Genomic DNA, 25,956 nt, shown 5'->3' on the forward strand with positions numbered 1-25,956 from the left:
AATAAGCTACGGGTTTCCAGTGATCTCCATGGAGTTGCAGTAACACACCACCCAGTCCATAACTGCTCGCATCAGCCGACACAGCAGTTGGCATCCCCACATTGTAGTAGGCAAGCACCGGTGCAGTTGTTAGCAATTCCTTAATGTTCTCAAAAGCTGCTTGTTGAGCATGACTCCAAGTCCAGACAGCATCATTCCTCAGGAGCTTATGCATTGGCTGACCCACCGTTGAGAGGTTTGGAATATACCTTCCTAGGTAATTGACCATTCCCAATATCCTCTTCAGCTCTTTCAAATCACCTGGTGGCGACAACTGCCATATAGCTTCCACCTCCTCTGGGTCTGGACGGACGCCAGACCTGTCGATGAGGTGTCCAAGGAATCGCAGCTGGTTCTGTTTAATTGAACACTTATCTTTGTTGAGCTTCAGGCCAGCGGTCTTGATGCGTTGCATTACCTTCTCCAAGTTGTCGTCATGCTCCTTCTCAGTAGCCCCGTACACCAGGATGTCATCCATGAAGACCTCAACCCCTTTAAGGCCCTGTAGAGTCTCCATCATCTTCCTCTGGAAGATCTCTGGTGCTGTGTGTACGGCATATGGTTGAGCATTGTCTTTTAATTGTATTCGCACCGGTTCAGTCTTTAAAGTCCCATGTTCACCGAATGCTTGTATGTGACCTCTGTTGGTCACCAACTCATCTATTCTCCTCACCAGGTTCATTTTCACAGACATTGGCCGGCTGAGGTTATTCACCGTGCGACCACGAATAACATAAACTGCGAGAGGGTAGGTTTTGCCTTTATAGGTAACTGTGCTTTGGATCAGACCTAAGCACTGCAATTCACCACCTGGACTATCAAGTGGAATGTCAGCAGGCTGCAATTGTGTTTTGGGGATGAGCGAGCGATAGGTCGGTTCGCAGATGACGTTCACATCTGCCCCTGTGTCAATTTTAAATTCTGCTGGTGTTGATCCCAGCAACAACTTCACGGCCCTTTGCTGTAAAGTCCCATTTGCTTTTCTCACTGACCCAAGGAAATACGGTTGCTGTTGCTCCGATTGCTCTGTGACTTCACTCACTGCTTTTTTATTCCTACTGTTGTGGAGGCTATGTCGATAGCAGTGTGTGTCAGTCTTGACTGTTAATCGGGTGGTTCAGATTTTTTATCTTACCGGAGCTGGGGGCGCCGGCCAGAGCGCCACTTCGCGGCCGGGATGTTTGGAAGGGCAAATGGTGCAGGATGGCGGAATAAGGAGGAGGCAGGTGGCTGCTTTTAACAATTTATCCAACAGTTTGGCAATTAAGATCCAAATTCACAACAGTGTCAATTAAAGTCCATTACAATGTGTCCCTTTGGTTTGGTTTCCTGCCGTGGAGGCCACTAGGTGAAACGTCGAGTGGTTGGATGAGTCTTGTGTGTTTGGGTGTCCGTGGTTATGGATATGTGTCAAAACAGGGCTGGCAATAAGGAATATCTATGGCCTGGAAATGGGTATGTGTGGTCTCTAAAACAGGGAGAAATAAACCAAAATAAGCAACTACACTTAGAAAGTTAAATATGCTTATCCATTTGACATCAAGCAAGTGAACAAGCCGAAATAACATACGCAAGCATACAACGTAGCGCCAGCTAATGCTAACCGCGTCCACTCGTTGATAGCAGGAGGAAGACTTAAGCTTCGCCATCAGAGGAAAGATAAGCACTGAAAGGCAACGCGACTCACCTCTCATGGACGCACACTCGAGATTGGCACATATACAGCTCAGAGGAAAACACACGGGTCAATTCATGAACGTCTATAGGCGGCACACTTTAACTTCGTCCTAACTGCTCGGACGGGTCGCACTCTTCTCTCTCTCTCTCCCTCTCTCTCGCTTGACCGCGGCGCCAAAGCGTTGAAGGACCCCGCCTAGCTGCACGAACACTGCCTGCATAAAAATAAGGAAGTATGAGTCTTTTGTACAGCCGCCCCCAAATGTATAACGTACATTTGAAACCAACAAAAGGCGATACTGTCCAAACCAGTTCAAGGAGGCTGCCCATCTTCAGCCGGAAGGGCAGGCAGGATGACCAGTCGAGCAACTGGCCGGGTGTAGATGCTGTTCTTGATCTTCACATCTGCGGACCTGACGTGACCATCAGGACTGGGGTGAACTTTAATGATGCGCCCAGTAGGCCAGAGGGCCCGAGGAAGCTGGGGGTCCACCACCATGACCGCAGAGCCCTCGGCGACGTCGGCTGGAGTTGACTGCCTCTTCTATCGGGACTGGAGTCCAGGTAGGTATAGCCGGATGAAGCGGGTCCAGAAATGATCAGCAAGCAGCTGGGCGTGCTTCCACCGGCGGCGGCTGAGTAGTTCCTCCTTGGGGTAGACAACTTGAGGTAGGGAACCGTCAGGCCGCCCCATCAGCAGACAGTTGGGCGTCACAGGATCAGGGTCACTGACATCCGAGGGAACGTAGCCAAGGGGTTTAGAGTTGAGGATTCCTTCGACCTCGATGAGGACGGTGCGGAGGACCTCTTCTTGTAAGGGTTGCGCTCCAACGGTGGTGTATAGGGCCGTCTTAACAGAGCGAATTTCTCGCTCCCACGCACCTCCGAAGTGGGGAGAACCAGGCGGATTAAAGTGGAAATGGATCTTAAGGGGGCTTAGAAGTGTCTGGAGGGCCGGTGACATTGCTGCAAAGGCCTAATACAGTTCTCTTTTTTCCGCCTTTAAAGTTAGTCCCTTGGTCTGAGTATAGTTCGGCTGGGGTTCCTCTCCGAGCTATGAAGCGACGGAGGGCCATGAGGAAGGAGTCGGTGTCAATTGCTGACAGGAGGTCTAGGTGAACTGCTCGGACTGTGAGGCATTTAAACAGGATGCCCCATCTCTTCTCTAAGCGCCGCCCCACTTTGACACTGAATGGACCAAAGCAGTCAACTCCGGTGGAGTAGAACGCCGGTTTGTGGAGACGAAGCCGGGCTGCAGGTAGGTCAGCCATTTTGGGCACAGTCAGTTTGGCTCTCCAAAGTCGGCATTCTACGCAGGTTCTCTGAAAGCGACGGATGGCTTCTCTGCCTCGCAGGATCCAGTACGTGCGGCGAATCTCAGCAAAGACAGGTTCTGGGCCCGCGTGTTTCAAGCAACGGTCAAAGTCCTGGATGAGAAGGCGGGTCAGGGGATGTGATGGGTCAAGAACCAATGGGTGTAGGTTATCGTAGGCCAGATCCTCCGATCGTCGTAGGTGACCACCAACTCGGATGAGCTCTATAGTGTGATCGAACCCTGGAGACAGGTTAAGAAGACGACTACTGTGGGCGACAGGCTTACCTGCCTTGAGAAGGCGGAGTTCTTCAGGGAAACTGTCTTGTTGGGCCCTCCTTAGAAGGAGTCTTTCAGCTTGGCGGTAGACCTCAGCGCTGATGCACACATTATCTGTGGCCGCCCCATGAAGCGTCTGGGCAGTGGCCTGGACTAGATCCTTCCACGTGTTATATTGGAGCAAGTCTGTGTAGACTGGATCGGAGGCTAAACCTGTCATGCCACAGAACGTCTGCTTGCGGAGCTCAGTGGGATATGGTGGATCGGCCGAGAGACCGATTGGATCTGTTGGCCACTGATTTGGGTTCATGAGGAGGAAGGGGGGTCCTTGGCACCAACGATTGGGACGCACCAAGTCCTGCAGTGCCTTGCCACGGGTGATGTCATCCGCAGGGTTCTGCGGGGAATCAACATAGTGCCATCGGTGCGGAGAGGTAAGTTCGTGGATCTCGGCCACGCGAGTGCCGACGAAGACTTTGAAGCGGCATGATTCTGATTGCAACCAAGTCAGCACAGTGGTCGAGTCAGTCCACATGACGGTCTCACTGATCTCCAGAGTGAGTTCTTCATCCAGGAGCTTGGCAATTTGAGCTCCTATTAGTGCGCCGCACAGCTCCAGTCTTGGCATTGAGTGCAAGCGTCTTGGGGAAACCCTGGATCGAGCCATCACAAAGGCTAAGTGGGCTGAGCCATCATCTACCACTGTCCTGAGGTAAGCCACTGCCCCATAAGCTTGCTCAGATGCATCGCAGAATATGTGCAGCTCTCTTTTCTTTACTGGCACATGAACTCTCTTTGGTAGGTATGGACGGGGGAAGTGCACTTCTGGCAGGAAACGCAGCTCTTCTTCCCAATCCTTCCACTGTTGAAGGAGGTCGGGAGGAAGCCGAGGGTCATCCCATTCTCTGGGCTTGTCCCATAGGTTCCTCACCAGCATCTTGGCTCGGGTGGTGAATGGCAGGATGAAGCCTAAAGGATCGTACTGGCTGGCGAGTACCTTGTAGATGTTGCGCATGGTGAGCTCACCATATTGCACTGGCCGGTGTTTGTAGCCCATCAAGTCAGTGGAAAAGTGCCAACTGAGGCCAAGAGTTGACTCAGGACTGTCGGTTTTGTCATGTGTGAGCCAGAGCTCTGCGCTGTCAGACCTAGCATCTTCTGGAAGGTGACTCTGGGTTCGTTACTGGCCCACTGACGCAGAACAAATCCAGCAGACGACAGCAGGGATCTGAGCCTGTCCACCAGGTCTCTTGCTGCTGTGGTGGAGGCAAGACTTTGGAGGCAGTTGTCAACGTAAAAGCATCGTTCTATGGAGGTCCTTACCTCATCACCAGGCTGGCTGTGATCCCTTGCGTGGCGTTGCAGGGCAAACGCAGCACAGCAGAGGCTGCATGTGCTGCCGAACGGGAGTACTTGCCACTCGTATACCGACACCGGGTCCTCTGGCCGCAGGTCACGCCACACGAAGCGCAGGAGGGGGCGGTCCTCCAGCAGGAGACGAACTTGGTGGAACAAAGACTTGATGTCTCCACTAACAGCCACAGGGTACTCACGGAATCTGAGGAGGACCCCTAACAGCGATGCCCCTAAGGTGGGCCCAGGTAGGAGGTAATCATTCAAGTTCTGGCCTTTATGCTGGAATGAGCAGTTGAACACAAGTCGATGTTTTCCATTGTGGCTAACGAGATGGTGGGGAATGTACCATGACTCGCCTCCTTGGTTCACGTCTGGCTGGTTGATCTTGACAACCGATCCGGTTTGGATCAACTTCTCCATCTCTGCCCGGTACACCTCAGTCTTCTCTGGGTCCTTGTGGAGTCTCCTTTCTACTCCTCTCAAGGTGGGCATGACGGCATTGATAGTGGCATGAAGTCGTGGCATATCTCTGCAACGCAGTAATGGGGTAGCATAGCGTAGTACACCATCAACTTCCACACGTGTGGTTTTATCCTCCAACTGGCTGATGGCCATGTTATCCTGCTTTGAGCGTGTCACTGCTTTGTCTCTTTGAAGGGGTATGATGTCTGTCCGCCACAGTCGCTCTACATCAGGGGTGTCAAGATCCAGTCCTGGAGGGCCGCTTTCCTGCATGCTTTCAATCTCTCCCGGCTGCAACCCACCTGATTCAAATGATCAGCTCATCAGCAAGCTCTGAAGAAGCCTGATAAGTATCCTGCTCATTTGAATCAGGTGGGTTGCAGCTGGGAGAGATGGAAAACATGCAGGACACTGGCCCTCGAGGACTGGAGTTTGACACCCCTGCTCTACATGCTTTATCAAGTCGCTCACTTGAGGTGACACAGAGCCAAAGAGGCACTGTTGAGGGTCGGTCGACAGGCAGATGACACTTGAGGGGCCTTGGAGGGTCCAGTCCAGCCGGGTGTGGACAGCAGCAGGACTGCCAGGAGGTACCATGCGCACCGGCGCAGTGGGAGTGACAACGTGTGGATGGTCGCTGCCGATGAGCAGCAGCGGTTTGACATCCTGGAAAGCCTGAAGGGGGACGCCTGACAGGTGTCGGTATTTTCTCTGGAGCAATTCTATGGGATAAGTCTGGTCTGCTAAATCGATAGGACCGGCAGTGAAGGCGTTGCTGACACGATATCGAGTCCTTGGCCTAGCCCTGGGTGAAATCATGAAGGACACGCGACTGCCCTGAACGTTTTGAACATCCGGTCTGATCGTGCGTAGTGGGAGGCTTTCAGGGGGGCCTTGCAGGCCTAACTTCTGGGCAGCAATCGGCAGTAACATGGTTCTTTCTGACCCATCATCTAGCACAGCGTAGGTCTCGAGGGTGCGATTAGCATGGTGTAGGGACACAGGGACAACTTTAAGCAGGGTCCTTCCGCCCTCTGTGGGCCTGCCAAGGTATAACACTCTGGTAGAACTCTCACCACCATCTTGTGATGAAACGGCTGGAGTTGCTCCTTTTCTTTCCCCTGTGTTGATAGAATAGAATAGAATAGAAATCCCTTTATTGTCATTGTACTCAAGTGTGCAACGAGATTAGAGGGCTCCCCTCTCCAGTGCAATACAACAATAATACAGACAAATATATAAATTAGATAAATAAAGAAGACAGTGCAATGGAATTCAGTACTGAATAGGGCATATAGAAACACATCACAATGCTGTTTTGCGAGGTTAGGGTGGTCTCGTGTGTGTGTGAGAGTTCAGTATGGAGATGGCTCTCGGAAAGAAACTGTTTCTCAGTCTATTGGTCCTTGATTTGATGCATCTGTAGCGCCTGCCAGAGGGCAACAGGTCGAACAGGTGTGAGTTTGGGTGGGTATTGTCATTGACGATGTTGAGAGCCCTTCTGAGGCACCGGGCGGTGTAGATGTCCGACAGTGGGGGGAGAGGGCAGCCAATAATCCTTTGCGCTGTTTTGACTGTCCTCTGGAGCCTCACTCTGTCCGCCTCAGTGCAGCCGCTGTACCAGGTGGAGACACAGTACGTCAGCAGGCTCTCGATGGACGAGTGGTAGAAGGCCAGCAGCAGCTTCCTGTCCAGGTTGAATTTCCTGAGGACTCTCAGGAAGTGCAGACGTTGGCGGACCTTCTTTACCACTGCTGTGGTGTTGTGAGTCCAAGAAAGGTCATCGGAGATCTGTACTCCCAGGAACTTGAACGTGTGGACCCTCTCCACACACACGCCTTCGATGCAGAGGGGGGGCGGCAGCGTCTTGTTCCTCCTGAAGTCGACGACAATCTCCTTTGTTTTAGCAGAGTTAAGGTGCAGTCTGTTGTCCTTGCACCAAGTTGTCAGTCTCTTTACCTCCTCTCTGTAGGCTGTCTCGTCACCTTCCGAGATCAGACCGACCACTGTCGTGTCGTCAGCAAACTTGACGATGGTGTTGTTGCCGTGGGCCGGGCTGCAGTCGTAGGTGTAGAGGGCGTACAGGAGAGGGCTCAGCACGCATCCTTGGGGGGAACCGGTGCTCAGCATGAGGGTGGAGGACGTGTAGGGGCCGAGCAACACAGTCTGGGGTCTGTTGGTCAGAAAGTCCTTAATCCAGATGCGTGTGAGGGCAGGGAGGCCGAGAGTGTCCAGTTTGGCGACGAGGATGTCTGGGATGATCGTGTTGAATGCCGAGCTGTAGTCCACAAAGAGCATCCTTGCATAGCTCTGCTGTCGTTCCAGGTGGCCCAGCACAACATGCAGAGCAGTGTCGATGGCGTCCTCAGTGGATCTGTTAGCCCGGTATGCAAACTGGTAGGGGTCCAGAGTGGGAGGAAGGCAGTCCCTGATGTGCTGGAGAACCAGCCTCTCGAAGCACTTCATAATGACTGGTGTGAGAGCAACAGGACGGTAGTCATTCAGGTGGACGGCTGGTGACTTTTTGGGGACAGGAATAATGGTGGAAGTTTTCAAGCAGGAGGGGATGACTGCCTGAGCCAGGGAGCGGTTGAAGATCCTGCAGAAAACATGTGACAGTTGGTGGGCACATGCTCTGAGGACCTTGCCTGGTATTCCGTCGGGTCCAGTAGCTTTCCTGGGGTTGACCGCCAGGAGCGCGCGCCTCACATCGTGTTCCTCTACGATGAGTGGGGGGGAGTTGGAGCTTGAAGTGCGGGGGTGTGACGGTTGGGGCGAGTCAAAGCGAGCGAAGAAGCAGTTAAGCTCCTCTGCCAGCGATGCACTCGGGTCTACAGAGGTCGTGCTGCTGCCACGGAAGTTGGTGATGCTCCGTAGACCCTGCCACACCTCCCGTGGCCTGTTACTGGCAAGGTGGGCCTCCAGCCTCCCCTTGTAGGTTGCCTTGGCTAGCTTGATGCCTTTGCTCAGGTCAGCACGAGCCACCCTGTACTGGGCTTTGTCGCCTGACCTGAAGGCAGCGTCACGGGCCTTGAGGAGAGAGCGAACCCTGCTGGACATCCAGGGCTTCGCATTTGGAAAGGTCCGTATAGTCTTATGTTGGGACACAGTTTCCATGCAGAACTTGATGTAGTCCAGTACACAATGCGTGTAGACATCAAGGTCCTGATGATCAAAGAGGTCCCAGTTTGTGTCATGCAAGATACGTAGGTTACGACCTTGGCACAGCGGACAAGGCTTCTTTAGGTTGCATTGCGCCGCTCGATGGGAACGAGCACAGCGCCAACACCGTTTGTTGGACTTAATCCACTATGTGAGCTGGTATTTGTTGAGTTGGCTGACGGCTCCACACTGGCTGAGGTGGTGTTCGAGGCTGTCACAGAAGGCGCAACGTGGTGAAGGTTTGGCTTCGGCAGGGGAAGTACTTGGTGGCGGTGCCTCCTTTGGTGTGTTATCGGAGCCATGGAGCACTGTTACTGGGCGCTGGGGTGGCCGTTTGTCATACTTGCAGATTTTCTCCTTGTCTTTGTTCTTGGTTGGGTTTAGCTGGCCGTCTAGGTCTTGACACCAAGACTCATACTTGAGCCATTGGGCGAGGTCGTCAAGAGTGTAGCTATTGCCGCGCCGAGCGAACATGCATCTGCGAAACTCAGCTCGCTGCTCTGGTGGTAGCTTACTAATTGTCATGACCCGTGTCGGGCATGTCTGTGTTTTGTTGTTGTTTTCTTCCCTCCTTCGTGCCATGTGCTTTTCTGTTATTGTTTTGTCAGCCCCTAGCGTTTCCCTCTCAGCCGTCTCGTCCTCACCAGCCATGCACCTGTTCCCCGTTACCCTCATCACGCACCTGTTTCCCATCTGCTCCCCCGATCACTCGGACTATTTAAGCTTCCCATACGACAACGCAGTGTCGGGTCATTGCCGCACTTTCCGGACTTCCACGACCACGTTTGTTCCTGTCAAGTTCATGCTCTTGTTCATGTCCTCGTTCCCGTTATGTCCCTCAGCGTTTTGCCCCGGCTTCTGTTCCTCGTCCTCCTTTTCTGTTAGTCACGTTTTGGTTGCCCTTGTTCCCTAGCCCCATGCCACGTTGTTTGTCCTTGTTTGTTTCAGTTAATAAATTCCCTTCACGTTACTCACCTCTCTGCCTCCTCGCCTTTTGGGTCCACCTCCTCCTCGCCGTAAGGCGAACCGTGACAGAATGACCCGACCGAGAAAGAAGGACCCAGCGAGGGGCTCGCGGCGGCGTCATGGACACCACCGCACGGACAACCTCCCTCAACCTGCCGATCACCTCAGCGCCACGTCTGCTACACTCCCCTCGTCTCCAGGTTACGTCATCGATGGTTTACCCGTCATTCCACCCCATCTGATCATCGACTCGGATCACGAGGACGATCTCGAGTATTTCTACCGTCTTCCAGACGCCCAGCGCAACCCGGACTCAATCAGTGACCAGATTTCTGAACTTCAGGCCCACCTTGCTAAACTGGAAGCTCGCATGGCCCAGAAAGAGGAGGAGCTGCTGACTGTACTGGCAAGGAGGGAGGAGGAGAACCTCGCCCAGAAGAGGACCCGGGAACTGGAAGCTCAGATCTCGGAGCTGCAGGAGGATCTGGAAGCGGAGAGACAGGCTCGCAACAAGGCAGATGAGGGGCGCAGAGACCTTGGAGAGGAGCTGGAAGCTCTCAAGACTGAGTTGGAGGACGCTTTAGACCAGGGGTGTCAAGATCCAGTCCTGGAGGGCCGCTTTCCTGCATGCTTTCAATCTCTCCCGGCTGCAACCCACCTGATTCAAATGATCAGCTCATCAGCAAGCTCTGAAGAAGCCTGATAAGTATCCTGCTCATTTGAATCAGGTGGGTTGCAGCTGGGAGAAATGGAAAACATGCAGGACAACGGCCCTCGAGGACTGGAGTTTGACACCCCTGCTTTAGACTCAACTGCAGCACAGCGAGAGCTACAGGTCAAATTTGGAGAGAGCGAACAGCAGAGGCGGGAGATGGCTGACAAGTTGGCCAAGATGCAGTCGGAGCTGGACAATACCAACAGTCTGCTGACTGAAGCCGAGGGCAGAAACATCAAAGTCAGCCAAGACCTGTCTTCAATGGAGTCGCAGCTGCAGGATGCACAGGAATTGCTCCAAGAGGAGACCCGCCAAAAGCTGAGCCTCTCCACTCGCTTGCGGCAGCAGGAGGATGAGCGGAACGCTCTGCGAAAGATGCTGGCTGAGGCAGAGGAGGGCAAGAGGAACGCGGAGAAGCAGGTCTCCTCACTTCAAGCCCAGCTGATCGACATGAAGAGGGCTGACGCTGGATCAGGTCCGCCGTCGCGGAATGCTGCGCCCGGCCCGCAATCACCTCCACGTCAGCTGCAGCAACCCATGTCGCCGCCACGTCAGCTGCGCAGACCATGCCGCCTCCACGTCAGCTGCAGCAATCTACGCCGCTTCCTCACCAGCTGCAACCTCCAGAGTCCTGTACCGGTTCCTCACCAGCGTCCCAAGTACCCGATCCAGCGGAGCACGTCCTGCGCCCGCCTCAAGTCCATGTTCAGGCGGAGCACTCCCTGCGTCCGTCCCAAGTTCACGTCCCGGCGGAGCACATCCTGCGTCCGCCTCAAGCTCATGTCCCGGCGGAGCACGTCCTGCGTCCGTCTTAAGGTCAAGTCCACGTTCAGGCGGAGCACGTCCTGCGTCCGTCTCAAGGTCAAGTCCACGTTCAAGCGGAGCACTCCCTGCGTCCGTCCCAAATTCACGTCCCGGCGGAGCACGTCCTGCGTCCGCCTCAAGCTCATGTCCCGGCGGAGCACGTCCTGCGTCCGTCTCAAGGTCAAGTCCACGTTCAGGCGGAGCACGTCCTGCGTCCGTCTCAAGGTCAAGTCCACGTTCAGGCGGAGCACTCCCTGCTTCCGTCCCAAGTTCACGTCCCGGCGGAGCACGTCCTGCGTCCGCCTCAAGCTCATGTCCCGGCGGAGCACGTCCTGCGTCCGCCTCAAGCTCATGTCCCGGCGGAGCACGTCCTGCGTCCGCCTCAAGTCCACGTTCAGGCGGAGCACGAATTGCGTCCGTCCCAAGTCCTTGTTCTGGCAGAGCACGTCCCGCAACCACCTCAGGGTTTCGATCCGACGGCGCTCATCCTGCACCCGTCGCAAGTTCCCGCCTCGACGGCGGTCGACAATTCCCCGCCGTCCCAAGTCACGTTCGCGACGGCGTCCCACGAACCGCCGCCGTTTCCCGCCTCCGTCTCGGCGGCCCTCGACGACGCGCCGGCGCCCTACGTCTCTGCCTCGGCGGCGTCTGATGAACTGTCGCCGCCTCTCGCCTCTGCCCCGGCGGTGGCAGATGAACCGCCGCCACTCCTCGCCTCTGTCTCGGCGAATGATCCGCCACTGCTTCCGGTTCCTGCCTCGGCGGTGGACGATGACCAGCCGCCGCCTGCCGTATCTGCCTCAGCGGCGCCCGACGAAGCGCCGCCGCTCCCGGTTCCGGTGCCCGCGATGGACGACGGTTCGCCGCCGCGTCTCGCCTCAGCCTCGGCGACGCACGACGACCCACCATCGCGCCCCGCTCTTGCCTCGGCGGCATCCGACGACCCGTCGCCACTGCACGTCTCGGTCCCGGCAGCGCCTGACGACCCGCCACCGTTCCCGGTTCCTACCTCGGCGGGGCTCGACGACCAGCCGCCGCTCCACGTTCCTGTCTCGGCGGGGCTCGACGACCAGCCGCCGCTCCACGTTCCTGTCTCGGCGGGGCTCGACGACCAGCCGCCGCTCCACGTTCCTGTCTCGGCGGGATTCGACGACCTACCGCCGCGTCTCGTCCCTGCTCCGGCGGCGTCCGGCGATTCACCGCGTCCCGTCTCCGTCTCGGCGGCGTCCGACGACCAGCCGCCGCTCCACGTTCCTGTCTCGGCGGGATTCGACGACCTACCGCCGCGTCTTGTCCCTGCTCCGGCGGCGTCCGGCGATCCACCGTGCCTCGTCTCCGTCTCGGCGGCGTCCAACGTCCCGCCGTCGCTCCAAGTTCCTGCCTCGGCTGCACCCACCTCAACGCCGGCCCAAGCTCCGTCCTCTGCTGCACCCAGCGTCCCGCCGCCGCCTCTCGTCTCAGCCCCGTCAGCGGACTTCGTGTGGCGATCTGGACCTCCCGGACGTCCGCCCGAATGGCCAAGGCGGGACTTGCAGGTCTGGCCACCCGGACGGCCGCCTGAAAGTCCACAAAGGGACTCGCTGGTCTGGCCTCCCGGACACCCGCCAGACCGGTCCCGAACACGGGTGGTGGTCCCACCTCCCGACCCCTTCCGCCCACCCTCGTTTTTGGACTTTGTTTTTTGGGTTGTCGTTTTTTTGTTTTTTTTTCCTTTGGCTTTATTTGGGACGTCTGGAATCCGTCCCTTGAGGGGGGGGTACTGTCATGACCCGTGTCGGGCATGTCTGTGTTTTGTTGTTGTTTTCTTCCCTCCTTCGTGCCATGTGCTTTTCTGTTATTGTTTTGTCAGCCCCTAGCGTTTCCCTCTCAGCCGTCTCGTCCTCACCAGCCACGCACCTGTTCCCCGTTACCCTCATCACGCACCTGTTTCCCATCTGCTCCCCTGATCACTCGGACTATTTAAGCTTCCCATACCGACAACGCAGTGTCGGGTCATTGCCGCACTTTCCGGACTAATTTATATTATTATATAATTATAATTATAATTATATATTATATATTATTATATCTAATTTATATATTTGTCTGTATTATTGTTGTATTGCACTGGAGAGGGGAGCCCTCTAATCTCGTTGCACACTTGAGTACAATGACAATAAAGGGATTTCTAATTTTAATTCTAACTTCCACGACCACGTTTGTTCCTGTCAAGTTCATGCTCTTGTTCACGTCCTCGTTCCCGTTATGTCCCTCAGCGTTTTGCCCCGGCTTCTGTTCCTCGTCCTCCTTTTCTGTTTGTCACGTTTTGGTTGCCCTTGTTCCCTAGCCCCATGCCACGTTGTTTGTCCTTGTTTGTTTCAGTTAATAAATTCCCTTCACGTTACTCACCTCTCTGCCTCCTCGCCTTTTGGGTCCACCTCCTCCTCGCCGTAAGGCGAACCGTGACACTAATTAAGCGGGCAACGTGAGATCCGCACTGTAGCTCCACTTCTCCATCTGGGCCAAGCATCTTCAGCATCCCTACCAATGCCTGGATTTGGAGGGAGAATCTTTCAAAGGCAGCGTAGTCTCCTCTTCGGACATCGGGTGAATCCATCATTGAGGCAATCTTCTTCAAGGCTAACTGGTGGGGCTGTCCAAACTTTTCATTTAGAGCCGCCATGGTGTCTGTAAAGGGAGTCTGGGAGTGGAGGTAAGCATCAGCGATTAGTTTAGCTTCCTCCAACTTGAGGTGGTTTATCAGCACTTGACACCTTAACAGTTCAGAACTGTCGGCTGGTAACAAGTTCTCCAAGGCAATCTTAAGGTGAGCAAACTCACCAGGGTCTCTGTAATTGAGATCAGGAATGGTTGGACGGGGCCCATGGTATACTACATTCACACTTGTGCTCTGATTCGAGGGCGAGGCATAAGTTGAGGACTGCTTGGGCATATAGACAGAAGATTGCAACGGTGGTGGACAAGGAGCTTGCATGGAGTGGCTTGGTGTTAAGTGAAGAGGCACTTCATGAGGTGTGGAGGTCAACCTCTGTGTTGATGGAGCCCCACCGGGCCATGCAGGCGGCTGACTCAGGTTAGCCTGCTGGGCATGGGTTGAGTGATCTACTCAGGGTTGATTATGGGTAGGAGCCGACGAAGTCTCGTGCTTCGGCACTCTAAGTTCTCCCATTAATCGGCTGAGGCATTCACCTGTAGGTTGATTCATGTCCTCCCAGACACACGGTGGTGGCGGTAGGGGCCAATCATCATCCGCCTCTTCTGGTGGATTAAGATGATGTCTAGGGACTCTGCTGGATGGTTGGGGGACACATGTGGCCTGAACCAGTTGCTGGATATTTGCACTGGCCTCCTTTAACTCATGGAGGTCTGCCATCATGCGCTGCTGGAACTGTTGGAGCAGGTGTCGTTCCCGTTGGATTTCCTGTTACTCCATTCCGGAGACCAAGACTTTGTGAGTGGCAGGGTTCGAGGTATGGAGAGAGTTAAAGGGATCACAAACCCCCCCAGGTTCCCTGTATGTACGCATCGGTTGGGCTAGCTGTTCCTCAGGCGTGTAGGATGCGCTGTTATGCTGGAGAACGGCATCCTGACTCGGCTGCGTACGGGAGGGGGTGGAACACTGGGAGGAAAGGGGTGTCATCTCGGCCACTCCCTTGGAGGTCGTCTGTCCATACCGTTGAGATCCAACGCCATCTAGATTGGTCTCATAGTCTTCATAGCAGAGGGGGAGGGTGCCTGTGGCGGCGGGGACGTGCACCATATGCTTCATACTGGGGAACATCCATCCTATCAGGCTCGAGTTTGATATACTATCCGGCTCAAAGGACCATCAATGTTGTGGAGGCTATGTCGATAGCAGTGTGTGTCAGTCTTGACTGTTAATCGGGTAGTTCAGATTTTTATTCTTACCGGAGCTGGGGGCGCCGGCCAGAGCGCCACTTCGCGGCCGGGATGTTTGGAAGGGCAAATGGTGCAGGATGGCGGAATAAGGAGGAGGCAGGTGGCTGCTTTAAGCAATTTATCCAACAGTTTGGCAATTAACATCCAAATTCACAACAGTGTCAATTAAAGTCCATTACAATGTGTCCCTTTGGTTTGGTTTCCTGCCGTGGAGGCCACTAGGTGAAACGTCGAGTGGTTGGATGAGTCTTGTGTGTTTGGGTGTCCGTGGTTATGGATATGTGTCAAAACAGGGCTGGCAATAAGGAATATCTATGGCCTGGAAATGGGTATGTGTGGTCTCTAAAACAGGGAGAAATAAACCAAAATAAGCAACTACACTTAGAAAGTTAAATATGCTTATCCATTTGACATCAAGCAAGTGAACAAGCCGAAATAACATACGCAAGCATACAACGTAGCGCCAGCTAATGCTAACCGCGTCCACTCGTTGGTATCAGGAGGAAGACTTAAGCTTCGCCATCAGAGGAAAGATAAGCACTGAAAGGCAACGCGACTCACCTCTCATGGAGGCACACTCGAGATTGGCACATATCCAGCTCAGAGGAAAACACACGGTTCAATTCACGAACATCTATCGGCGGCACACTTTAACTTCGTCCTAACTGCTCGGACGGGTCGCACTTTTCTCTCTCTCTCTCCCTCTCTCTCTCTCTCTCTCTCTCGCTCGACCGCGGCGCCAAAGCGATGAAGGACCCCGCCTAGCTGCCCGAACACTGCCTGCATAAAAATAAGGAAATAGGAGTCTTTTGTACACCTACACTCTCTGCTCCAATGTCCCACTTTGTTGCACGAGTTACATGTGGATTTCTTAGCAGGACACATTTCATCCTTATTATGCTTGGCTTTCCCACATTGTCCATAACAGCTCTCCCTCTGCTTGAAGTGTTGCTTGGTGCGCTTTTTAAATTTGTTGGTCACCTCATGTATCATCCCAGCTGCTTCTCCTTGCATGCTGATTTGGGACGTTACCTCCTCACACTGCCTGACCGTCTCAATTGTCCGCGCCAGCGTTAGGCCGTTCAGCAGCTGGAGTCTACGTGAAACCTCCTTGTCCAATATTCCCACGACGACCCTGTCGCGAATGTTCTGCTCTCGGGTCGCGCTGAAGTCACAATGTTCGGAGAGCTCGTACAACGCACGAATGAAAGTCTCCGCCTTCTCGCCCGGACGCTGTGCGCGCTGGTGGAAGCATGCGCGTTCATGTATCACATTCCGTCGTGGCACGAAATAGTCGTCGAACTTTCCGAGTACTCGTTCAAAGTCATTTCTGTGTCCATCTTCGGCGAATGTAAACGACTTGTAGATGTTCTCGGACTCGCTACCCATGGCGTATATCAGGCTGCTCACCTGCACCGCGCCCACTTCTCTGTCGAGTTTCGTGGCGGTCCTAAATCTCACAAATCGCTGCTTCCAGTCCGGCCACTCTCCTGGCTTATCAAAGGGGAAACCCGTCGGGGGATTAAACTTGGCCATTGTTTCGAGTTCACTTCTGACACCATGTAAATCAGGGGTCTTCAATCCTGTTCCTTGAGGGCCGGTGTCCTGGCCGTTTTCCACCTCTCCCTGGTGCAACACACCTGAGCGTTCGTTATCTAGCTTCTACAGACCTTGCTGATTATCTGATCATTTGAATCAGCTGTGTTGCAGCAGGGAGAGATGGAAAACCTGCAGGACACAGGCCCTCGAGGAACAGGATTGGGGACCCCTGATGTAAATGATGGCAAGGAGGCTCTTGTCTTGTAACACGTTTTAATGGCGATACCACTCCAACAACTCGACTCACTCGCATGAACAATCTCGCGAGACCCCTGCGAGACAATTGTGACACTCAGTTACCGTAAAGGTGCAACACAGTCGCAAATACAAATTTAGCACCATTACATGACAGTACACTCATTGGGAGAATACAAAAACATTTGTGTTTGTGTATTAAGTCTGTTGAAAATCCAGTAAAGAAAACAGAACAACAACAAAGAAAAAAAAGAATAGAACAGCAAGGCAGTTTCCATGTCACCATAAGCCATTTTCATGTACTATTTATTATCTCCAAACAAACAATTTGAGACATCTTCACACGTCCTCCGAAAGTCTATACGCAAGTTCCCCAAGGGTGGCAAAGAAGCAAATTACAACATTTCAACTTTAAATAAATTAAGGAACGGTGTTATATTTTTTCATTTACATTTATGAATATGGTATTTACCCCAAATTATCACAATATTGCAGAGCCCAAGCGTTTTTATTGGTAGTTTGATTATACCATGAACAATTTGGTCCTAATTTAGTTGTGGTACTTCATCCCTTTTAGTTTGCATCCAGCTAATAACACTTTGTCTTAAAACAGGAGAAAAAAAGATGTTCCATTGTTTTCTCATCGCTAGAACAAAAATCACATGGCTCCACCTCAAACCCAAATCGCATTGCTGCTTCTGGGTAGTAACCATGTAGAATTTTAAATTGCATTTCTTTTATTTTCGGATGTATTGGCCATTTCAAGAAGTGCATATAATCCTGGTAGCGGGCAGATGGTCCCAATTCTCAGAAGTACTCCGTCGCCCACCCCCTTTGTGCCCTTGTTCTCCACTTCAACTAAATATATAATCTATGGACCCTCAATTTGAGCAGATTACCCACAATTCATTGCGGATATAACCAAAAAGCATGAAATTGGCGACGTTGGTGGATTTATGTGACCGTGCAGAAAATCCGTGTATTCATATACGATGTCTCTTCATATCGAATGTTGCGTAATGCATTTATGTTTACATTTAACTTAAATCAATATTTTACAGTCAGATACGCATTCTGTCCTCGTGTGGCTGCCGTATTTAGCGGCTTTCTGCGCATGCGGCAGCAGAGGTGCAGGAGCCGCAACTAGTATAAATATTGAAGCCAAAGTTCCCATCAACGGGAAGGCTGAAGTCGAATTTTTAAAGTTACTTCTACTTTACGGAAGTTTTAACTTAATTTTAAACCACTCAATTGCCAAAACAACAACTCGTGCCGCCATGCTCGTTGACGCAGCGCCGTAAATCCATGACGTCACACGCGCAATCTCAATTCAGTTATTTATTTTTTAATTTTGTCCGCTTGTAACCTACCCTCTCTAACACCACGGTATTCTACTATGTGTACACCTCAATAAAAACCGTAGAGTGTAGTGTAGGTATTGGGATTTGGCTTAAGTGAGATGAGATGCGCCATCTGGCTAGACACGCCCAAACGCTGATTTTCCAACCGGAGTTTGAACTACAAAAGACGAAGAAGACATTAGCCTACAAGAAGATGGCGACTTTAACGGCTAGCTCGTCAACCCTCGGTGGATTCACTTTTGAGAACTGTAAAAGGTAAGCGCTGTTAGCTCAGAATTGACGTAATAATCACAGACGATGTAAATAGATATTCCTTTTTATGCTCGTCCATATATATTTTTGTTTGCGTTGATGGTCTTGTTTTCGATTAGATGACTCAGCTTTTTCATGAACAGTAACCGCACTTGCTGAATATCGGACGTTACATCGGTAACACCAAAATACGTTTTTCGTTATTTCCAAAACGACACATTTAAGTATTCATAGCCTGTAAGTACAGTGATCCGTCAGTCGAGGAAATATTCCGGTTTGGTCAGTGAATCTGCTAAACTAAAAAATGTCCCAATTGTAATAACGCCGATTCTTTCCTTACAAATCACGAAAACCTAAAAATTTTCAGTTTGAAATTGTATCCAAATATGTTACTCACATTGTCCCCGGAAGCCGTTTCGGACAGGCAATCGTTAATTTGGCGTGACTGGCTGTGGGTGCGCGATGTGATCGGGCTACAAGACTTTATCGGGGTCTATTGACGTTATACGCGCCTTCTGATGTCACGCATCATCCTATTTCTGAAATATATTTCCCTGTTTTACCCCGATATACTTTAGTATTCCGATCACATGTAGTACCCACAACTATTCAGATCGCGTTATTTTGCCCTGAATTGGCGTTTTTTGGGGTTTAGTCAAAACAAAAGTTTAGTAGGCGTGCACAAGTTGCCGCTTCGACTAATCACCTCAAACCAATGTACTGAATTTCCCAAGAGCATTCCACTGGACCAGTCCCAGATTTATCCTGTGGACACCTCCTTTGAATGATTGACATTGTCAGTCTGGCTCTTATTAGGTTCGATGTTACAAAGTGGCCCGATGCTCATCTTTATTTAGTGCAGAAACCTAGTGTTTAGGAGAACTGCAAGCCTGGATTGGGCCTTCGTCAACAGGAGAGCTACATCCTCACAGCTAACTCTACTTGCGTAACATGGTCATCTAATCCGCTATTTCTTTGTTGTTTTATGTTGTTAAAAAGGGAACTGAGAATATTTGTGACAAATATTTCGGTGGCACCGCATTGTAGGGCTACATTTTGGTTGCGGAGTATGGGCAGATATTTGTGCCACTAGAAACTGACTATTTGAATTGAAAACTGAATTATTGAATAACAACTGTATATTTATTGTTTAATTTTAATCAGAATTTTCCATTTACAATTTATGTAATTCAATAATTCAGTTTTCAATTCAATAATTCAGTTTTCAATTCAATAATTCAGTTTAAAATGAAAATATTCAGTTTTTAATTCAAATCTTCAGTTTTCAATTCAAATATTCAGTTTTTAGTGGCACAAATATCAGGCCACAGGGGTGCCTCTAGGACAGGGGTGGGCAATTATTTTTTCCATGGGGCCACATAAGAAACATAAAATATTGTGGAGGGCCGGGCCAAAAGGCTGAACTCAATTCTGCATAATATTAATTGCATTTCTTTTTTAAAAAGCAGTAAATAGCACTGTTTTGACAAGCTGGCAAGAGTATATATTAAAGTTAAGCAATGAAACTAAATACCAAATAAACTGAAAAAATGAGGTTGCCTTACAAAAATTTATTCATTCAAATTTCTCAACACAATGGTAGACAAAATATTAACATTTTTTACTATTTGTGACTCATATTAGTAAACGTATTCTGTCACATTCACTTCAAAACACATTTTGAGTTCCATATACTGTTGGATAGTTGTGTAAAGGTTCTGAGCATTTTAAAGACATCACAATATTGTCTTTTTGCACCAAACATTAAGCAAGATACAACATATTGACTGTCACTGAACTGTGATTTTGAGAAAAAGTGTCCCAGTTCATTGTTATCTGGTGCCTTACAGTAACATGCCTACATTTGTGGTCTAACTGCCTCATTTGGTGTTTCAATGTTCATTTTTCTTGTTCAGTGAGAGAAATCTAATCTCTGCTGGGCTTTAACAAGTGCATCAAAGTCAGGCTGAATGTCTGAAGTGGAGATGCGAAGCACAGCTGACAGATGATCATCAGTGAGAGAGGATCTGTACCTGGATTTTGTAAACTTCATAATTGAAAATGTTTGTTCACAAATGTAGGTAGAGCCAAAGAGAACAAACATCTTCTGAGCATGTCTCCTAATGTTTGGAAAGTTCTCCTCCTTGAGAGAAGAGTAGAAATCCAGCAGAGATCCTGACTTAAAGTGCTTTGCCAGTACTCCATCAGACTGCAGGTCAATGAGTTCCAGCTGAACATCACTGGGTGCATCATCCACACTGAAGGTAAAGGGAAAGGAAATCATGTGGATTTCATCCTCCATTGTTCTTAGATCCTCAAATCGCCTTGCAAACTCACCATGCAATGCTCCTAACATGGATGAGTACCTGCAGAGGTTATCAGCTGATGGTGTGACTTCTTTCAGGGTTTGCATGTGAGTGAGAGTGTTGCTCTCCAGTTGTCTTGAAAGAAACAGTATCTTTCTCATGAAAGCCTTCACCAAGCTGTGCATTTCATGTACAAAAAGGCCCTTGCCTTGCAGCTTGGTGTTCAGTTCATTCATCAGTGCAGTCACATCAACAGCAAATGCGAAATCTGCCATCCAGACCTCATCTGCGAACTCTGGGATGGCCTTGCCTTTTGTCTCACAAAACTCCTGGATTTCTGCTTTCAGGTCCCAGACTCTTTTTAACACTTTGCCCAGGCTAAGCCATCTCACAGAAGTGTGGTAGCCAATGTCACTGTGCTCACTCTCATGCTCCTCCAGAAGTGTGACAAACTGTCTGTGATTCAGTGCCCGCGCCCTGATGAAGTTAACTATTTTAGTAACAACATCGATAACATGGTTAATTTTTAGCACTGATTTGCACAACACATGTTGGTGTAAAATACAATGTAAAAATACTAATTTCTGATCAGGGTCCATTTCAGTCACTTTATCCTGCATGCGTTTTAAAAGTCCGCCATTTTTCCCGGTAATATTTGGACAACCGTCCGTGGTGACACCTGCCAGTCTGTCCCATTTCAGTCCCAACGTGTCCATACAAGCATTTACCTCAGTGAAGAGATCGCTCCCTGTCGTCGTCCCTTTTAACGACCGCATTGCTGCCAGCTCCTCCGTAATCCAGAAGTCCGGCGTTATCCCGCGGACAAATACGAGTAGCTGGGCTGTGTCGCGGACATCACAACTCTCGTCCAGAGCCAATGAGAAAAAATCAAAACTTGGCACTTCACGTTGCAGCTGTAGCTCCAGATTCCCCGCAATGTCCTCGACCCTTCTCGTCACGGTTCGCCTGGACAGCGGGACTTGCTCAAATGCCGCTTTTTTTTTCAGGGCATATTAGTGCTGCAGAGTCTACCAAGCACTCGTTCACGAACTCCCCCTCTGAGAATGGCTTGCTGTTTTTGGCTATTTTGTGGGATATCACAAAGCTGGTCTTGGTTGCTGCATCCCTGGATGCATGAAGCCCGGTAAAAAATCCTTGCTGCGTTTGCAGCTTAGCTAGCAAAGCTTCCGATGTCTGCGCTCTTTCAGCATCAGTTAGGTTTTTATATTTCTCTGCATGTTTCGTCTGGTAATGCCGACTCAAATTGTAGTCCTTCAACACGGCGATCTGCTCCCCGCAAACTAAACACACAGCTTTACCTCTAACTTCAGTAAATAAATACTTCACTGTCCAATTTTTGTTGAAAATTCTACATTCGGCATCTACCTTGCTTTTTTTAGCCTGAGCGGACATTTTTGAGGGCGAACGTCGTCTTGTTGTGATTCAATCGCGCGCATGTCTTGATATACGCATTGCGTCATTATGTGCGACGCACATTGTGCGGGAATTAAAAAAAACAATTTCAGAATAAAAGCAGTGCAGCTTTAGCCCATGAATGAGGTGAAATTAAAAAGTATGTTTATTTTGAAATTTCCAATTAACCTTACACTCGCGGTCAGAGTCAACCAAAGGTATGTGGCCCGGGCCATACAATGCCCAGGTCTGTCATACGGGCCAGTCTGTGCCACCCGGCGGGCCGGATGTGGCCCGCGGGCCGTGCAATGCCCAGGTCTGCTCTAGGATGAGCAATGGATTCCAGATACATGGATCTCCTCGCCGGCCAATCAGCACCTTCATTTTGAAGGTCGTAAACGATCATGAGTATTGCCAGCCGCCATCCACAACCATGTGTTACTTTGATTGTGCTTTTGCAGGACCGAAAGAGACCTCTAGAGGGCGCCAAGTAGGGCTGGGCGATAAACCGAAAATTTACCGTTACCGAAATGTATTACAATGACCGACATCATTTTGCCCATGTCGGTAAATTCGGTGTCTAAAAAAAGAAAAAGCAAAGTCTTTTCTGTCTGCGGCGATGTTCAACGGCTACAGCGCATGTAGTCACGTGACTCATGCGGTGTAGAAGAATGTAAACAGAAGACACGTTCGTAGCTGGCGATTCAAATCCTGAAGCGGCTGACATGGCTGCAGACGAAGTAACGTTAGTTGAAATTGTTCCTGTCGCGCTAGTCCCGAAAAGAGATTAGACATCTGTCGTTTTGAAATGTTTTGGGTTCCATAAAGACGATGTTTGAGCAAAAGAACATGAACTACAAAGTGCATCGTAAGCACCTGAAACAGCGCGTCCAACCTTTTCTTTTTCACAGCTCACAACACAACCATGCTGTTGACTTGGAGCTTGTGCTAAAAGTTCAAAGTGAGAAGCAAGGTTGGACAAGTGACAACAGCCCATAACGGAGGCGACACCATACGAGAGAACGTCTCAGAGGTGGACGCGATAGCCGAGCACATTGCTAAAGATAGAGCTCCTCTAGTTACAGTGGCCGGTAAGAGGTACGAAAATATTTGTCGCAAACAGCACTTCCCGATATGGACAACATCGGGACGGGAGCGGAGACATGGCGAGCATTTTGCATCCACTTCCGACATGTGGTCGAGTCGCAACATGGATCCCTGTTTGAGCCTGAATGTGCAGTACATAGACGACAAGTGGCAACTGCGCACCAGAGTACTCGAGACGGCACATTTTGATGATGATGCGCACTTGTTTATTTGGCATTAGCATTCCAATGACATTTTTTTCATTTTATTTAGCATTTTGTTCACAGGCGACTAGCTCCTTTGCACAAGGCATTATTTATAATGTTTACAAGATACCTTTACACAAATCAAGGCCTTTGCAAATGGCATTACAGCATCTCGGCACAATATATTTGCAGCAAAAGATTTTGTGAGAGGTCCCCTTTTTCTCCTGTTCTTCGTGACATTGTTCAAGTCATGCAAAGCAAGCTATTTTGAATGTTTATTCAAATGATTTTTGTACTTTTATTTTTCATTGAAAGTAATGTGTAGCAGTTGGTCAATAAAAAAAAAAAAGCAGTTAATGTGCATTTACTTTGATTTTGGTCCTCAGGGGGAATTTATCGCGCATTTATCGTCACCGAGGTAAAATTGCCCGATTTATCGCGATATTGATTTTAGGTCGCCCAGCCCTAGCGCCAAGCATCGGACAATAGCAAAGCTGGTTGCTGATTAGTTCACCGCAAATTTACCTGGCATAGCTTATATTTTATCTTATATTCTATGCAATGGTGGCTGGCAATACTCATGAAAAACCTAACGGCCTTAAAAACAAAGGTGCTGTTTTATGGGCTGCTATTTGTGCCAAATTGGCCGACGAGGAGGTCTATGTATCTGGAATTCATTGCTCATCCTAGAGGCACCCCTGTGGCCTGATATTTGTGCCACTAGAAACTGAATCTGAATATCGACTTGAATGTGAATTGCTGAACTTGAATATCTGAATTTTAAACTGAATTATTGAATTGAAAACTGAATTATTGAATTACATTAATTATAAATGGAAAAATTCTGATTAAAATTAAACAATAAATATACAATTGTTGTTATTCAATAATTCAGTTTTCGATTCAAATATTCAGTTTTTAATTCAAATATTCTGTTTTCAATTCAAATATTCAAGTTAAGCAATTCACATTCAAATCGATATTATGTTTCTTGTGGCACATATAACAGCCCATAGCTGAGGTCTTCCAAGATGTCCAGGGAAAAATCACTTAAGGTAAACATCACAAACGTTGTCACTACTGATGGTTCAGAAAATGGGGTAGAAGCTGTCCTGACACAGATGCGCTCTTGCGAGGATGTGCGCATTTTTTGCTTTTGCTTCCTCTACAGTGAGTGCTGCATAGGAAGTACTCCGCCACAGAAAAAAAGTGTGCATGTGCTTTTATGTGGTTTAAGTGTTTTTTTATCTTATTTTATTCTGTAGGAATAGCTTCCTGGAAGAAAAAGCAAATGAAGCGGGTTGTAATTTGCCAGCTGCTCGTAAAACTGGAACTACTATCTGCGGTGTTGTGTTCAAGGTGAGTGGAAAAATTACTAAAACAAATGCATATGGTGTGTGTGTGTGTGTGTGTGTGTGTCAGTCACTTCAAGCTTTCTGCACTTTATATCCTTTCAAACGTGTTTTGTCCAACTTTATTCCCATCTGCAACGACTGTAGGGCTGGACGATTTTATGTAAAAAATGAATCACAATTTTTCTGGCTGCCTTTTTTTAATTTATTTTCAATTCAAGTCCATTTCAATTCATTGTCCCTTAGCAAGGCTAAATTAATAAATACTATTTGGAGACCTTTTATTGTGTGGATCTCAAACCTCCGTACTCTGTGGTGCAAATATTATTGATGTGATGAGATGATAAGTATTTAATATACGTTTGACATCGAAACTCTTCGTCATGGTGATTTCAGCCGTTTACGTGTTCCAGTCTCAGAGCGTCTGCTAAATTTCTAATATAGCTGTCATCTTATATTATGTCTGGATACTAATTGATTCTCTCAAACCCCTATTCGATTTGATTTTGGATTTTCAGTTCCCGATTTTGATTTGATATTTTATTTATTTAAATTGCTGCCACGCTTGTCTCTGTGCGCTCGTGTGATGCTGCAGCGATCCACAAACAAAGTACATATTGTTTAGCACCGCCACAATCTACTGTAGAGACACAACAGTACTTGTCCTAAATTAAATCGGGCATCAGCTGCTACTTGTTTCCTTTATAAATGCTCGTTTATCACTGCTGTGTTGCTATGAAAGGGAAGTTTACATCGTATTAAGTAATTGTGCGTAGGGGTGCAGTTTGTTTACAGCACAGGCATGAGAGAACGGCTTTGGTTAACATGGCGTTGCGAATCGATTATTTTTTTTTTATTTCGATGAATATTTTGAGCAGATTATATCGATATTAAATCAATTTCGATTAATCTGTCCATCCCAAGTATTGATTTGAAATACAATATTCCTGTTCATAACTGCTGGCTCTCCATCCTAACGGTTCTTACTGGACATCTGTGGAAAATCAACTATATAGCTGAGTATTTATTTTGGGTCCTTCCCGACGCTGAATGCACTTTAGCAATTAGCACTCTTAGCAACCCCTCGTTCGCCTCCTCATTTAAAACGGTACTTCTTAGTCGGGTCGTTTATTTGTCATCACGTAGCTCATGGCTGCTGCCGTGCATGGACTTTCATATCGTACAAATGAAGCCCATACTACTGCGGCGCAAGATAGCTTGGGGCCGAGCACTCAAACAGCGGCGAAAAATTACTTTTTTCCCCTCCCCAACCCCCCGCCCCCTTTTTATTTAGTTTTTTTTTTAATTTATTTTACAAATTTTTTTTTTTTTTTTTTTTAATCACTACCGCATGGCAAACTGCGTCAATGTGGCACAAACCGCAGCTTTGGCGATCTTGGAATCATGTCTGATTTCGGTCTCAAAACGATACATCGTTCTGCCCTACTATAAGGTTTCTGTAATTACATACCACCCAATTTCAATAAAAATGGGAAATTGTGTTGAACATTAAT

General features: G+C 49.3%; 2 protein-coding genes and 1 pseudogene across 3 annotated transcripts in view; 1 reads left to right on the forward strand and 2 right to left on the reverse strand.

Annotated features, from left to right (window-relative positions):
- Positions 1–546: 546 nt before the first annotated feature.
- LOC148319651 (uncharacterized) lies at positions 547–15,367 on the reverse strand. Of its 2 annotated transcripts, XR_015839711.1 has the most exons (3): positions 15,234–15,367; positions 14,682–15,014; positions 547–1,507 (listed from the first exon to the last, which is right to left on the reverse strand). XR_015839711.1 is itself a non-coding variant. In XM_088280936.1 (2 exons), the coding sequence occupies exon 1, from the start codon at positions 4,362–4,364 to the stop codon at positions 2,643–2,645; it is 1,722 nt and encodes a 573-aa protein (XP_088137062.1). In that variant the 5' UTR covers positions 4,365–4,393; the 3' UTR covers positions 547–1,507; positions 1,727–2,642. The 2 variants fall into 2 exon arrangements, 1 of the variants encoding a protein (XP_088137062.1); XM_088280936.1 differs by lacking the exons at positions 14,682–15,014; positions 15,234–15,367 and adding an exon at positions 1,727–4,393.
- A 2,230-nt stretch (positions 15,368–17,597) lies between these two features.
- Positions 17,598–25,956, forward strand: part of psmb7 (proteasome 20S subunit beta 7) — a 44,488-nt gene continuing 36,129 nt past the window's right edge. The window contains exons 1-2 of the mRNA XM_088280937.1: positions 17,598–18,082; positions 24,356–24,449. Coding sequence (XP_088137063.1) covers positions 17,931–18,082; positions 24,356–24,449 — 246 coding nt within the window. The 5' untranslated portion in view covers positions 17,598–17,930. The remainder of the gene's footprint in view (positions 18,083–24,355; positions 24,450–25,956) is intronic.
- On the reverse strand, positions 19,992–21,101 carry LOC148319653 (general transcription factor II-I repeat domain-containing protein 2B pseudogene; annotated as a pseudogene).

The sequence above is a fragment of the Idiotropiscis lumnitzeri genome, chromosome 18 (genome assembly GCF_059441095.1).
Source record: "Idiotropiscis lumnitzeri isolate Australia: NSW breed Sydney's pygmy pipehorse chromosome 18, RoL_Ilum_1.0, whole genome shotgun sequence".
Taxonomy (NCBI): domain Eukaryota; kingdom Metazoa; phylum Chordata; class Actinopteri; order Syngnathiformes; family Syngnathidae; genus Idiotropiscis; species Idiotropiscis lumnitzeri.

What these genes read in the sequence shown, in the direction of transcription:
- LOC148319651 (XM_088280936.1), bottom strand. Translation starts at nt 4,364, where the DNA reads ATGGGCTACAAACACCGGCCAGTGCAATATGGTGAGCTCACCATGCGC.